The 15,812-nt window shown below is 47.8% G+C and overlaps 1 protein-coding gene across 2 annotated transcripts in view; it reads left to right on the forward strand.

Annotated features, from left to right (window-relative positions):
* The window catches only part of GAS6 (growth arrest specific 6), a 975,360-nt gene that overhangs the window by 731,008 nt on the left and 228,540 nt on the right, over nucleotides 1-15,812 (forward strand). For both annotated transcript variants that reach the window (XM_069637123.1, XM_069637124.1), the window contains one exon: nucleotides 7,301-7,419. In XM_069637123.1, coding sequence (XP_069493224.1) covers nucleotides 7,301-7,419 — 119 coding nt within the window. The remainder of the gene's footprint in view (nucleotides 1-7,300; nucleotides 7,420-15,812) is intronic.

Genomic DNA, 15,812 nt, shown 5'->3' on the forward strand with positions numbered 1-15,812 from the left:
GGGAACGCCGCACCTGCAGAATAAAGAGAGGACAATAGATTAATCACATTAATGTCCAACATCGCATACTAAGACTGTTTGTTTATTGCACATACCGAATCTTACCTTGGCGCTACCTCGTTTCTTTCGAAGAAGAGACACCTGTCTTGGGCAATCTACAAGAGAAAGAAACATAAAGAAAAGGCACAAGAGGGAACAATAAGACAACTTGAACTCTAAAGCATTACATGCTACCTTGGACTAGCATAAGACTTACCTTTGAGACATTGTTGTCCGGAACTCTGCCATAAGATTACGGGATCAGTGTAGTTAACTGGATCTCCAGTTCAACGCACCCCTGCATTCCGACGAAGGATGGAGAGCCCATCCTTCTTAACAATAAGGTGAGACATATAAGGGGGAACACCAGGTGGTTACGGAAGCAGAAGTCAAAACCTCCTTCCAGCGGTCAACTAATTTGCCATTTTTACCACTCTAGGAAAATCCTCCTACGTGCCAGACAGACAAAACTCAATGGGCAAGCGCAATCATTCATCACTACACTACGAGTTGGCATTGGTGGAGACCGTTGCAGTCCAGCTTAGCTCGGCGCCCCTGTGGACCCCAGGTGAGCGTAACAACGGGAAGGTCGTAATTCCCTGGGCTTTCGCTAGCCTATCCCAAATGTCCGCCACCAGTTTCGTGATGGAGCTCTCCTACATGTGTTTCGGTCTGTGCTGTTTTGGCAGCCAAAGCACATCCCTCAGATTGTGTTTTGCCACTGCCCTGTTCATCCTGACCCACTGTTTCTCCTCTCCCTCATGGAGCCATTCCCTGATCACTCTTAGCTGGGTAGCTTCATAGTACTGCTGGAAGTTGGGGATGGCCAGCCCCCCCTCACCTCCTCGGGGCCATAAGTAGGTGCCTATTGATCCTCGCTCTCCTACCTTCACATATAAACTCGTTGGTTATGGTCCGTAGCTCCCTGAAGAAGCTTGCCGAGGCTGCCTGTGGGATTGCCTGGAATAGATATAGAATGCTTAGTAGCGTGACCATTTTCACTGCAGCCAGTCTCCCCACGCATGAGATTTGGAGGTTCCGCCACTTGTGCAGGTCCCACTTTACTCCCTTCAATAGGGGAGGGTAGTTAACCACATACCACCCTGTGAGTGCAGGGGTGATCTGCACTCCCAAGTATCTGATCCCCTACCTGGGCTCCACACAAACGGTGTAGCTGCTTTCAGTCTATTGTGGTCTTCTGCCCCCAGAGTGAGGCTCATCAGCTCGGACTTGCCGATGTTTATATGCAGGCCTGACACCTCCCCAAATTCTGCCCTGATGGATTTTAGAGGTTTGGTCAGAGTGAGCAGCATGTCGTCTGCAATTGCGGCCACCTTATGTTGCTTTCCTCCGAATGGGATGCCTTTGATGTCGCCTGCCTCCCGTATTGCCTGCAGAAGGGGTTCTAAATGGATTGCGTAATGCAGCGGGGAGAGAGGACATCCTTTTTTGTTCCCATGTTCAGTCTGAATGGGTGTGACATGGCCCCATTTACTGAAAAATGCCTGTGTTAGTGGTTCCTGATAATTGGCCTGCACCATTTTTAGAAAGTTTCCATCCAGGCCCATCTTCCCCATGACCCTAAACAGAAAGGACCACTCCACACGGTTGAATGCTTTTTCAGCGTCAAGTGACGGGAGTACCGCAGGAGTGTCAGTTTTCTGCGCTTTTTCCAGCAGGTGTGCCACCCTCCATATGTTATCTGCCGTCTGTCTACCTCTTATGAAACCTGCCTGGTCCTGGTGGATCAGTTCTGGGAGTAACCCCTCCAGTCTCTTCGCTAAGATTTTAGTATACATTTTCACATCCCCATTGATTAGTGCGATTGGCCTGTAAGATGTTCGCTCCATAGGGTCCTTGTTAAGTTTCAGAATTAGGGTAATTTTGGACTTTTCCATGGAGGGGGCTATGCGGCATGTATTTTTGAAAGCGTTGAAAAGTTGTCAGTTGCGGTACTAAAGTTGTTGTGCAACTTTATAAAATGCCGCTGTGTAGCCGTCTGGGCCGGGGCCTTGCCCGTGGGCAAGCTCCCGATAACTCTCCTCACCTCATCCTCCGTAATCTCTTGGTTTAAGGCATCTTGGGCTTCCCTACTTATTTTGTGTATGTTGACCCTCTCCAGGAAATCCTCCTGCATGTGGGGCTGGGGGTTCTGCGAAGTATACAATGTCTCCTAGAATTTTGCTAGGCTTTCTTGGATATCTTCAATGCGTTTGATGCTCTCCCCGGTTTCTGTTTTTAGTTCCGTGATCACATTTTTAGCCCCCGCTTCCCTCAGAAGGCGTGCCAATAGGGCATCCGCCTTGTTCGCTTTCGCCTAGGATTTTGGACAAAGAGTAATGCTCCTTCCGCTCTCTTTGTTCGTAGGAGCCCCAGCTGACCTATCGCCCGCCTATATTCCCTCAGGGAGGATCTATTGGGTGTCTCCCCTGCCTTCTTCCTCGCTGATTCCACCTGTGTCTCCAGCACCCCCAGTTGCCTCTTCCTCTGTGTTTTGGGCGCTATGAGCTCCCCCTTCATTGTGGCTGTAAATGCGTCCCATCTGGTATCTTCCCTTGTGTCCCCCCTTTTATTGTTCTCGAAAAATTCCCTCATCTTCCCCTCCATTTCCCCTTTTAAGTACTGGGTTCTTCAAAAGGGTCCCTGGATATTTACATCCCCACACCCCCTTCTTTTATCCCCTAGTTCCAATTGCATAGAGACGATTTTATGATCCGCTATTCGTTGGGCCCGCTTTTACTCCCTTGACCCTTCACAGCAGGGCTGCCATGACCTAAAACGTAAAATCTATTCTCGACTGCGTACCATGTACGCTCGAGAGAAAGGTGTTGCCTTCCTCGTCCCTATTCAATTCCTGCCACACGTCCCTTAGACCCACCTGTGCCATCCTGTCCCTTAGTTCCGCTGTGGCTACCACCCCCTCTCTTTTACCTTTTCCCCCTGACCTATCCCGTTCTCTATCCCAGGCTATGTTGAGGTCCCCCATTATAATCACTTGGCCCCTTGCGCTTTCTTCCACTGTTCCCAAAAATCGCCTCAGGAATGTTTTTTGGCCTGAGGTGGGTGCGTAAATGACCGCTGTTGTATATGCGAGATCCCAATATGTTCCCATCACTATTTATATATCTACCTCCCTTATCTCAAAGGATCTCCGCTGCTCTAAAGTCCACTGTGTTTTTGATAGCCAGCGTAGCCCCCTGTCTTGGTCATCCCTGAAGCTTGGAATATTTGGGCAAATCCGTGCAGTCTTACCCGTGCCTGATCTTTGAGTAAGAGATGTGTTTCTTGTAACCCCCGGATGTCTGGCCCTTCCTTCCTGGTGAATATATCTACCTTTTTCCTTTTCAGGGGGGAGTTAAGTCCCCTAACATTGTAAGTCACCCACTTGAACGGTATATCTTTGCTTGATGCTTATGTCTGCTGATGTTCCGGGGGGGCCCCTCCCTTTGTCCCCCCCAGCGCCTTTCCCCCCTCATCCCTTTTCCATGTGGACCCCCTTACTGCCCTCTGTTTTCTCCTTTGTCCTTGCCCCGTTCTCCCCTCAGTTCTTTTCTGCCCCTCTTCCTTGTCTTGATCCCCTCCCCTCAACCCAACCCCCCACCTAATCTTCCCCCCTTCTATAGGGAGTCCCTCCTCTCTACTTCCCTCCCCTCTCCCCCCACCCCCACGGGCCTCATCACCCTTGTTAACTTCATGATGTTTACTCCCTTCGTCCCTCTGCCCATGTGATCTCCTTTGTGTCCACCACCCCTTTGTCGATTTATCTATTCAGGGTTTCCCCCGTTAGCTTCCTCTCCCTCTTCAGCATTTGCCTCTTCGCCTCCCTTTCCAGGGTGGGCCCCGTAGCATGGACCTCCTCTTCTGTCTGTCTCTAACTGTGGTCCATTGCTATGGTCTGGGTTTGGCTCTGTTTTCTGCCTCGGGTGACCTCTCCTGTCTGTCTGCTCGATGCTCCTGCTCCAAGTCTAAGTGCAAGATGTCTGCCCTTCTTGCAGTGTAGTTATTAGTTTCTGCGAGCCCGCCCATTCAAAAAGAAGACCGAAGGGGAAGGTCCACTTGTATCTGATCCCTCGTTCCTTAAGTACTGTGAGGATCGGGCCCATTTGGTGGCGCTTCACTAGGGTGCTGTTGGCTAGATCCTGATGCAGCTCAATTTGTTGGTCTTTGTATTTTACCGGCTCTCGTTGTCTAGCAGCCTTCAGGACTGCCTCATTTTGGCAATACCCCGTGAATGCTGCTAGTACATCCCTTGGTCTGGCGTTCGGGCTCCTGTTACGACGTCCCACTCTACGCACTCTGTCCAATTCCACTGTGTCTGGGGTCACTTCTCCTAGTAGCTTGGCGAAGATGTCCTGTATAGCGCCTTTCAGCTCTCCTGCCTCCACCATTTCTGATAGTAGTTTCAGCTTAATGTTAAATCTCCTGGATTTATCTTCCATGTCCTCCATCCTGAGCTCTAGGTTCCGTGTTGTCGTGTCCAGTCTTTTAATCGCCTCACTGTTTGCCATTGTTTCTCTGTCAACCTCCTGTAGGCCCTTTTCCAGAAGGTCCGTCCGCTATCCCAGCTGCCCCACTTCCTTTTTCATTTCCGCCAGGGCCAGGTTAATGTCTGATCTCATCAGCTGGAATTGGTCCTGGAATGTCCTTGCTAGATTGGTCTGTAGGGTGAACATTTCTCAGTGGCGGTCCTGACGTGACATTGGGGCCGTTGGGTCTGTGTCCACTGGGGTGCAGCATTCTGCAGCCCCTTCTTGGGAACCCTTATGTGCTTCATTGGCTTCTCTGGGTTGCCACATTGTCGGGTGTGTTCCGGGGTTGTCCCTCCTGGGGCGGCCCTCCTTTGTTCGTTCTGATTTTGTATTTGGTTGCCAAGGCTGGGCGGCCTTGGTGGGGTATGTGTTGATGCTCTACCCTGACTCAGGTGCTTGGCTCCTATCCCCTCAGTTCTGGTGGGGCCCCCCTTTGTGGGCTGGGTCTCCACTGCTACCTGCCTCTAACGGTCCGGCCTTGGCCCTTAGGGCTGTTATAGCTCTTATGTCCCTTGGCCAGTGTGCAGGGGATTCTCCTTAGTATGTGCCTTTTTGTTTCTCCCCTTCTTCTCCTCTTCGGTGAGGTCTTGCCTCTTGGAACGTGGACAGGGCCGTCCCAGGTTCCCCTGGGTTTCTGTTTCCCCTCTTCTCCTTGGGAGTTGCCTCTGCCTTGGGAGGGTCACCCGTCCTGGGTGGTGAGGTCGTTGATGGGTAGTCTTAACATCCTCTATGTTCGTTATGTGCCGGAAGTCTTCCCCATGAGGCAGTGTTTGGGCCCTAGGTCAGAGTGCAGCTTCCTGCCTTTCCGGTGCCATCCCCTCCTCTCTCTGCGGCAAGCTTTTCCCACCTTTCGCCTTCGTCCTGATCCTTTCTGCAAATATTGACCCTAGGGGGCATTGCTTCTTCCTAGGGGGTTTGTGTCAACTCAGCGTTAATCCCTCTTCCCTGGGCCGCTGCGTTTTTTTGTCCCCGTTTCCCTCTCACCCCTGTGTGTGCTGGCGGGTTGTGGGGGTAGCGCTCTATCGTTGTTGTCTTTTCTTGCTTCGATGGCCAGGCGTCCCCTCCACTTCTCAGTGGGGTAGCCCTTTCCACCCGGGTTCAAAGGTTCCTGTCCATGAGAGGTCTGGGGGGTGTCTCTTGCAGGGCTTCCAGGGTTCCTATAGGGGGGATCCGCCCCTCCTCGCTGCTCCCCCCCCACAACTTTTGACCGTGCTCGAGGATATGTTCTGGGCCCCACCTGTTGTATCGCCCTCCGGTGATATCTTCCTCCCTGCTGCGCTGCTTCCGGGGCTCCTCTTCAACCCCAGAGCCCCTGCCTGGCCTTCGGTTCTGTTCTCCCCTGTCGGGTTCTCTCACCTCTTTCTCTGCGGCCTCTGCCTGGCCTCCGGTGCTGTTCACCCCCGCCTGGGTCTTTTGCTTCTTCCTCTGTCCGGCTGCCTCTGCCTGGTCTCCGGTGCCGTTCTCCCCTGCCGTGCTCTTTCTCCTCTTCCTCTGCAGCGTGATGTCTTCCCGAGCCTGCCGGACCCCTGTGGAACTTGCCCTCTGCCTTGTGGGTATCCGGGTTGCCCTTGGCTCCTAAACTTGGTGCGTCGCCCCTCCGTTCGCCGCCCTGTCTTCGGGGTCGCTGTCTCTCCCGTCGGCCCGCTCCTCTCGCTGTTTGGGATGGCCAGTGGACCGATTCCCCTCTCAGGTCTGGTTACCCTGATTCTGTGGCCGTGTTGCGGTGCTGCTGCCTCGTTTTCAACCCGGCCGCTTACTTTCTCCCATGGCCCGTCGCTCTCCTTTTCAGGACCCGCGGCCTGTGTCGCAGCTCTCCGCCATCCCGGGTTTCGGGCCGGCTTCACTCCTTCCCTTGCCTCCACTGGTAGGCACATTCCGCACCCTCCTTTTAGTCTAATACTTTGCCGGAGGTGTTTGCTAATGTTTCTCCTTTGCCTCTGTGCCTGTACAGCCTTCACGGGGTGGTGGATCTGCGTTGCAATGCTGAAGGGCTCTGGAGTGCCGTCGACACGTCTATCTCGTCTCGGTGGCCATCTTGAAGTTGATGATTCAATTTTAATGTCATTTTTGCACAGTCACTTTACATTGAAAGATTTATTAAAACAAATTATGTTTTACTGATTTTGGTGATTTAATTGTTGGATAGAGTGTTCTATGAAGCATTTTCTCGTTATTTTTTTTCAAATTTATTTTGTAATGCTTAAGGGGGTTTTCATTTTGTGAGGCTCTTGGTCATTGCAGGCTGCCACATTTAGAAGACATCCCGTTTTTGAAAGCGTAGCGTAAAAGGGATGACAAATCACTTAGTGACATCATAGGTTATTTGATTATGCCCTATACTTTCATATGCAGCATCATTTTGCCCATCCTATCCTCCTTAACAAATAAGCCCTGCATAGATTAGATGTTGTTCGGCCAGGACCTGGCGAGGGTACTACGAGAAAGCAGGCCACATCGAACACTGTCCTCCTGGCACAAAGACTCCATGCTTCTTAGTTAATCCTTGCTACCACCATTGGTGTTTTAGGTTGTTGTGCAGTTTAAAAGTACCTTCTCGAGGGATCTAATTCTGGGGAATGACTTAGCATCGGGAACCGAACTTCTTTATTCTACCTTTTTAGCATCGTTTCAGCAAGCATTTGCTTGTGAAATGGAGCTCAAATTACTGGTGTTGAAGAGAAGTCTAATTCACTTATTCTTGTGTTGGTAACGTTTTTTTGTTTATATTTTAGGACATTTTGCCTTGTGTATCTTTCGCAACAGAGAAAAGTATCAAATCTTTGTATCTGGGCAGAATGTTCAGTGGCACTCCTGTGATCTGGCGGCGCTTTAAAAGAAAACAGTCAACAAGGTGAGAATACATTTCAAAATTGGGTTTGTTTTTTGGCATACGTCCACCCACTGTTATATATCTGTACAATTGGGAAATGTGTGAAAAGTGATCTTGTTCAACTAGAATTTCATTGGGGGCATTGCGATGACTAATGGAATCATTGTTGCAAAAAACATATTTCTGAGATGGATAAAAATCTATTTTGTTAACATCCTGAATTCCGTCACATTCTCAGTCAAGTAACCTCAACTCATGGAAGAAGAACAAATACATGATTAATTATTAACAACTACAACCGTTATACCACAGTTTAGGATGTTAAATGTTAAAGGTATTTGTACCAAGCACCGTCGCCAACGATATTGGTCCCCAGGCGCTCAAACGAGAAGGTTTGGTGGGTTAGTAAGGTGAAGAGGGAGTGGGATAGTGAGAGAGGTGGTGTCCTGTTGGCAGTTTCAAATCGGTTTACACCATGCGCTGAGCTTTGGTGAGAGTATCGGATCGATGTCAGTCCTAGTGTGCTGTTGGTGCGGCTTATGTGGTGTTTGTTTGTTGTTGCGGTGTGGTGAAGTGTGTGCGGCTTGCTCTGTGAGAGGTAGTTGTGTGAGTTTTTGTGAGAGTTAAGTATGCAGAAATGTTGAGCTTTTTGGTTAGTGGGTTATATGCCTCGCAGCTAACCTTCGCAGTATAGCTAAATGCTTAGACTTGAGAATCCTTTATGGTGGGGGAGAGGCCCAGGTCTCACCAAACACTACGTTTCACCATACAATAGATGAAGATGTATGTCACACCTAAATTTGAGTGTCCTGAAAAGTCATGGAGAGGCATAGGTTTCATAATACATTACGTGAAACCCTATAGTGGACTAAGATGGAGGCTACACCTAGATTAGAGGGTTCTGTAAAGTCGGAGAGAGGCCTAGGTTTACTAATACATTACGTTTCACCATACAATAGACAAAGGTGGAGGCTATACCTAGATTTGAGAGTCCTGTAGAGTGGGTGCGACACAGGCTAATGTTCAGAATTCTAACTAAATGTGGCACTTGCTGTCATTCACGTATCTATCTAGATGTGATGCAGGCTAATGTTCACAATTCTAACTAACTGTGGCACTTGCTGTTATTTACATATCTATCTAAATGCGACGCAAGGCAGCATTTACGCTCTTGTCTAGATGCAGCGCAGGTTAATGTTCATAAATTCTAAGTGTGGCCATTGTTACCATTCACAGTTCTATTTGGGTCTGGCGCAGGCTAATGTTCACAATTCTGTCTAAGTGTGGCACTTGCTATCATTCATAGTTCTGTCTGTCTGGATGCGACACAGCCTAGTGTTCACAATTCTATTTAAGTGTGGCACTTGCTAACATTCACAATTTTGTCTGGATGCGACGCAGGCTAGTGTTCACAGTTCAATTTAAGTGTGGCACTTGCTAACATTCACATTTCTGTCTGGATGTGACACAAGGCAACATTTACAATCCTTTTTAGATGCGACGCAGGTTAATGGACATAAATTCTATCTAAGTGTGGCCATTGTTATCATTCACAGTTCTATTTGGGTATGGCGCAGGCTAATGTTCACAATTTTATCTAATTGTGGCACTTGCTAACGTTCACAATTCTGTCTGAATGCGATCCAGGCTAATGGCTAATGGTATGTTAACCATATATAAGGATGGAGGCTACACCTAGATTGAGAGTCCTGTATAGTGGGAGAAAGGCCTAGGTTTCATAATGCAGCAGGCTTCAGAATATAATACAGTAGGTTTTGTTTTAGCAGACACAGATGGTTTGATATACCTATGTTTGACAGTAAATTTATAACAGGCGATTGCTAGTGTTGAGTATTCCTAAGAGAGTGATGTAGGTGATGTTCGCCTTGCAAGCTATGTTCTTAGGTAAGGTAATGTAGAGTGGCAGGGCTTTCTGGAGTAGAGTGATTGCTCTACTCCACACCCATGCCACACTTACTTTTTTAGTTGCTGCTGGTTGACTGCTGGATACTGGCTTCCCCTGCTGACACCTGTAGACACCGCTGGGATCCGCCATTGTAGGAACTGCCCTTTGCCTTTGGGCCCTTAGCCGCAGGACCTGCTGGACAGAGGGCTGCCCTGGGTGTACATCTTCTCTAGTCATTAATGGGTGTTATTAGTACCCAACTCAATGGTACTCATTTTATAGACTTTGTAACTGTACTTGCTGGGATTCAAATCTCTGACCTTCAGGTTACACACAGGTTTATGCAGAGGATGCCTATTTTAGCAGCTATTATGTTTAATGTTTGCAGAAATGTAGCACTTAGATTTATCGCAGACTAGCGGTTCCACTTGGCGTTGCACAGGTCTGTAGCTGACATGCATGTGGGGCCCTACTATAGCCTTGTGTATGTTTTATTGTATTATAACTTCCTATTTCTGAAAAATCATAAATACGTCAATCTCCCGAAATCGCCTATACTGAGCACAGGGTTGGACCCTGCTACACTCTGTGCAGGGCGAATTTGTGGGGTTGGTCAAATTTCACTATCGCCAGTACACCCCTGACTGGTACGACAAACTTGTGTCCTAACGGTTCTATGTTCTTTCATGGCCAGTAATTACAATGCCTGGCTTTTAAACGTCAACAGAATTTTGAAAATAGTCATCGAATTACCTGCTGCAAACTCCCCCTCCAGGACCTATTTTTACCTATTCCCCATCGCCCAACCCCTTATCTGCCCTTTCTCACCCCCGACACCCACACCACCCCCCTTACCCCCCCCCCCGGCCACCGACTTAAACATTTAGTTTAGCATTCAGTTTCGGAATTATGTGCATGTTTAAAAGCAAGGCCTTGTGATTACTGCCTATGAAAGGACGTTATACCGTCCTAAATTCCTATTTTTGGAAAAGTCACAAAATAGGCAGTCTCCCGAAATCACCTATACTGATAGCACAGGGCCCTGCCCTGCCCTAAGCCGAGCGAATGGGTGGGCTTGATCAGATTTCACCATCAGCAGTACACCCCAGACTGGTATGCTGACCTCAGGCCAGAATTTCAGCCCACCAACTGTTTTGGGGCTGTAGCCAATAATCACAAAATCGGCATTCTCCCGAAATTGTCTATAGTGATGGCACAGGGCCAGACCCCACTCTGTGCTTGGCGAATAGGTGGGGTTGGTCAATTTTTCACCATCTCCAGTGCACCCCAGACTGGTATGCCGACATTGGGCCAAAATTCAGCCCACCAACTGTTATGGCGCTGGAGCCAACCCTGAACATACATCCACACTTTCACAAATATATATGTAGATTCTGGCAGATCCATTTACTGCCTCTTTACAAAGGTGTGTGGTTTTATTCTTTAGCCTTGGTTCTCTTTCTCTCTGTAGGTGACAAATTGGAATGCTATGAATGTGACTCTAACTTCAAATGTGTCCACTCCCAAGGCCAAGAGTGTTTCTCTCTTGTTTTGTAGCTTGAGCTCAGCTTGTTCTTGTTAGTCATCGGTTTTAATTCACATACGCCTCAAACCCTTAAAGTGTGAATGCAGGAGTTTCCTAATACAGGTAGATTTGCTTCTTTATATCGCTTTTTATTTCTATGGTCAATGTTATGGAAGTTACTGTGATGAAATTATTTTTCCTTGGGGAATGCAGTCCCTCTTTGTAATTATGATGCTTATCTCTTTCCCAGTTGTAGTCTACTTTACATAAACCACCCTAATGCTTCCACCGATACACCTCTTATCATCTGTAACTCCTCTGGGTAGCAGTCCTGGGCCTAGATGTGATTATAGGCCTATAAGGTTTTAACATTGACCTTTCTTTTGATGGTCACTAATTATTTTCTTTAACCACGCATGAATTTATATGCCAGGGTAAGATCACTACATCACACTTTCGGCCTTTCATTGTCGATGCCTACTCATCGCTCTTCATTACCTACTCCTTCTTTTCCTATCAGTCTTCCCAAACTTTCCATACTTTTAATGCCAGGAACTCCAAGAGAGCTCCTAAGAAGAAACACGTTTAAGTCCCCATGGCAAAGCTTTCCCGTCCTGCCTGTGAGAAGTATTTTAAGGGAGGCAATTTGTTTTTTGAGTGTTGCTATGCATCCCAGAGCACAACTCACCCCAAAAAGGGGTGATCTTTAACTTGTGTCCTGCTCTGAAATCTGATCATAGAAGACACTTAATTGGATACTGAAACTCATTGAACCTGGTTCGAACGTATCTGCTCTACACTCCACTAAAACAACTCATTTAATATACCTGCATTCTTCTCAACTGGCACTCTGCATATGTACACACACATGAAATCAATGAATTCATTAGCATACTCTCCAGATATGCTCTTCCTTAAAGAAACATGGCTCAAACCCCAACACACACCTATTATCCTAGGCATGCTTCCTCCGCACTAGCTGATCCACCACAGAGATCTCCCATACAAATAAGGTTGTGGCATTGTCATCATATATAGAGCTGCTTACACTTAGCAAACCCATACACATCCTTTGACACACTCTCCTGCACGTGCTCCCCTCCATCACACCCACACCCCACCTTTCTCCACCTCACCTACCGCCCCATCACACAATCCCAACTTCCACAACAAATGAACTGATTTCACAACTAGCAACCATAGCTCTCCCGGCATCAATATCTACCTTGGCGACTTCAACCCTGGTGGTTCCCATTCAGAGAGCAACCCCATACTAAAGAGGTTCCTCATTGCACTCACTGCATGACCTCACACAACTCATCATCTGTCCTAATCGCAGCTGGCAACACCCTGGACTTTTTGATTTCAAACAAATCAATTCTCTGTGGAAAATCGAATCTGGGAAGTGCGGTCAAGCCAAATTTGCTATCCTCTCACACTCACTACCACACAAGATCTGCCCCGTCCCCCACCTGCCATACATCCTCGACCACCCCAACCATACAAACCAAACACATTTCAGGCAAAGCCTTAGCACAACTAATACCACACCCTCCTTCCCATAAACTCATCCCTCCACTCTCCACAACAATTACATCATCATCATCACACACTCACTCGACAAACCTGCCTCCTCAAAATCACAAAAACCCTGCAGCCACAACCATAAACCATGGTTCAACATATTGCTTCTCTCTATCAAGCAGGAAGCCAGACACCTAGAAAAAGGTTGGCAAAAGATTCCATGCCCTGGCACCAGAACACCACTCAAACTCTGCTGCAACAATTGCAAAACCACCATACGCAATGCCAAAGCCAACCATTATATCCAAGAACTGCAACCGGCCACCAATCGTACACAGAAACTATTCAACATTGTCAAAGCGATCTCCAAACCTTCCACACCCCATCCACTGCAGTACACAAGTCCATCATTGGTTACTTCAATTCCAAGAAAAGACATCAGGCAAGCTCTCCCCTCTGCTCTCTCACACCCAGTCCAGCTCCCAAACAACCCAAAACATGACACCTTCCAACCCATCAACACAGACACACCCTCATCACCCTTAATAACAAAACAAACCCTGCACACTTCCTGGAAGAGGCAAGCCCACCTCAAGTCGCATCCAATTGCATCACCACCCTCGCTCCTCACTAGCTCATTATCACCAACTTCCTTCTCTCAAATGGTGCAATCCCATCTGCTCTGAAAACTGGACATTTCTCACCCCTCCTCCAAAAACCATCTCTCAATCCCACAGTCCCCAGAAATGACCACCCCATTACTAGCCTGCCATACCTCACCAGAATCATGGAACAATTTGTCAGTATCTAACTGCAACAGCACATCACCTCAAACGACCTACTCAAACCCTGCAATTTGGCTTTCGGCCTGGACACTGCACTGAGGCTACTACACTTCACGTCCTCGATGGCCTTCACAACATCACTGACAAAGGACACACACCACTACTCATATTCCTTGACCTCTCTACAGCCTTCAATACCATCAACCATACCATTCTAGTTAACATCCTGTCCAACAAAATGAAAAACTCGGGCATAGTCCTCGACTGGTGCACCTCATTCCTTACTGACAGGGCACACTTTGTCTCCATGGCCCCTTTTTTTCGATTTGACACCACCCTGGTCAAGTGCGGCATCCTGCAAGGCTCCTCCCACTCCTCTACAACCTATACGTTGAATCCCATGAATGGACCCTTAGCAAACAAAGCATCCACTTACAACAATACGCACATGACACAGACAAATATACTTCCGAATCTCATCCCCCTCACAACTCCAAATCCTTAAAAGGTGTTTCTTCACCATCACCATCTGGATGGTCACCCACTATCTCAAGCTCAACCCAATTCAAACGGAATACCACCTCATCCCCCAACCCCAGAAACAAGCTAAGCTCGCAACATGATCAACCCACACATAGCCCTCTCGATACGTGTAAAATCCCTTGGCTTCACCATTGACCCCCAAGCTTTCCTTCACTCACCGCATAGCTGCTGTCACCAAAACATGCAATCCACAATTTTACCTTCTACGAAAGATTAGACCCATCCTTTCTCCCGATGACTTCCACACTGCAGTCCAAGCACTGGTTCTCTCCAAGCAGGACTATGGCAATGCTCTCCTGACTGGACTCCCCAGCAGCACCCTTGCCCCCTGCAAGTTATACAAAATGCAGCAGCCAGACTCCTCCTCCACCCACCCAAACATTCACATCACCCCAACTCCACTGGCTTTTCGTACCTCAATGAATTGCCTTCAAAGGAATGTGCATTGATTTCAAGGCCATCCACCGCAAAACCCATCTTACCTTCACAACAAGCTCATGCCCATCTCCTACACAAACAGGCAAGCAAGGCAGCATCTCCCACACATTCCACTCCGTAAACAAACATGTGCACACAAGCAAGCATTTACCCACTGGGCACCCAGGGCATGGAACAACCAACCTCGTCACATGCACTGGCCATCACCGCTTTCCGAAAGAGCCTCACAACATACCTGTTACTCACCGCATAGCCCTGCCCCCATCTCACCTACAACCACTTGTTTATTCTAATCTTTCTGTCCTGACTTGAAAACATTTCCTAACTTCCGTTTCACCTACCACCTTTTCAAGCTTTGAATCTTGCAAGGCACTTCGAGACCCGCTGGGTAGGGCCAGCATAGTCCATTCCATAGTCCATTCTAATAAAAACAAATGTAAAACATTTTCTCCAGCTGCAGCATTCTTTGAACCCAATGGACCGTCTGGCTCACCTTGTGCAAGTTCTGATGCCCCTTGAACTAGATCCATCAAGGTAATGGTCTAACAGGTTCCACATATGTTAAACAGCAATCGGTGGAAAATGTATCTATGGTATGTGAGCGGTCAGAAAGGTGAGGCGGACCACGTTGTAACGCTTTCTCAACAAATGCTATTTTATTATATTTAAAGGATGGATGAACGCCTCACTATCCCTACGCAGACGAGGATTTCCCTGCCTAAAATAAACTAAATGAAATGGTCTAACAAAGGATATCTGTCCCTCACACTTAGACATATAACAAACAAATAAGGAAATACATGTCAGTCCAAAATAATAAATAATTGAATTCACACTACAACCACAGTCTCTCTTCACAACCATAGACAAATTCCCCTTCTCGAAGTTTAAACGGGATTCTGTGCCACAGTTCAAGAAAAGAATACAAGGAAATCCTCGATTTCAATAAAGGTTTCAACACAGTCTTGTACCACTTAAACTTGTCAGCGTAAAGTTCAAATACAAAAAGTATAAGGCTTTTCCTCCTCCTTGTACAAGTTCTCAGGGCATAAATAACATCAATAATTGTCTTGGTCAGGATGATTTTTGCCATGTAAGGAACCTGAGGGCTTCCTCTCTTCTTTTCCCCCGTGGCCTCCTCTCAGGTGGCAGGGAAAGGCCATCACTCTTGGATCCTGACCATGAGGGTGAATATGCGAGGGAGGTTCACTTGGGTGTAGGAGACTTGGGAAGTGGGGAGAGGGTGTCCTTAGGTGAGACATGGTATCCCCTTTTCCTTTTCAGGGTGAACCATCTATCCATCAAGCCTTTGTAGGCTTTCGTCAGCCCTTTCCCTTTTCTGCCTTTACAGTCCCCAAGCAACGCCAGTTTGAAACTGTGACGAGGAAGAGACCAACTGGGAAGACATATCCTCATATTGTTAATGCAGACACGTATCAGCCTCATCTGTTTCCTGGGACGAGGACAGCACGAGTAAGGCAGGACTGCTGTTCTAATGTGAGATGTCTAGTCTTTTCTGGACTCATGGTGGCAGGAACATTAAAAGCTGACATACTTTTGGAAATGGAGTCAACTGTGCCGGTGTTGCTACAGATTGGGGTGTGCAGGCGGACCTCTCCCGATCGGTGGTATGGCAATTGGAGTGCTGATGAGCCACTCAGGGATGCAGAGTTCATGCAGCGGGAAGCAGAGA

The sequence above is a fragment of the Ambystoma mexicanum genome, chromosome 7p, assembly GCF_040938575.1.
Source record: "Ambystoma mexicanum isolate Mex_15411 chromosome 7p, UKY_AmexF1_1, whole genome shotgun sequence".
NCBI lineage: Eukaryota > Metazoa > Chordata > Amphibia > Caudata > Ambystomatidae > Ambystoma > Ambystoma mexicanum.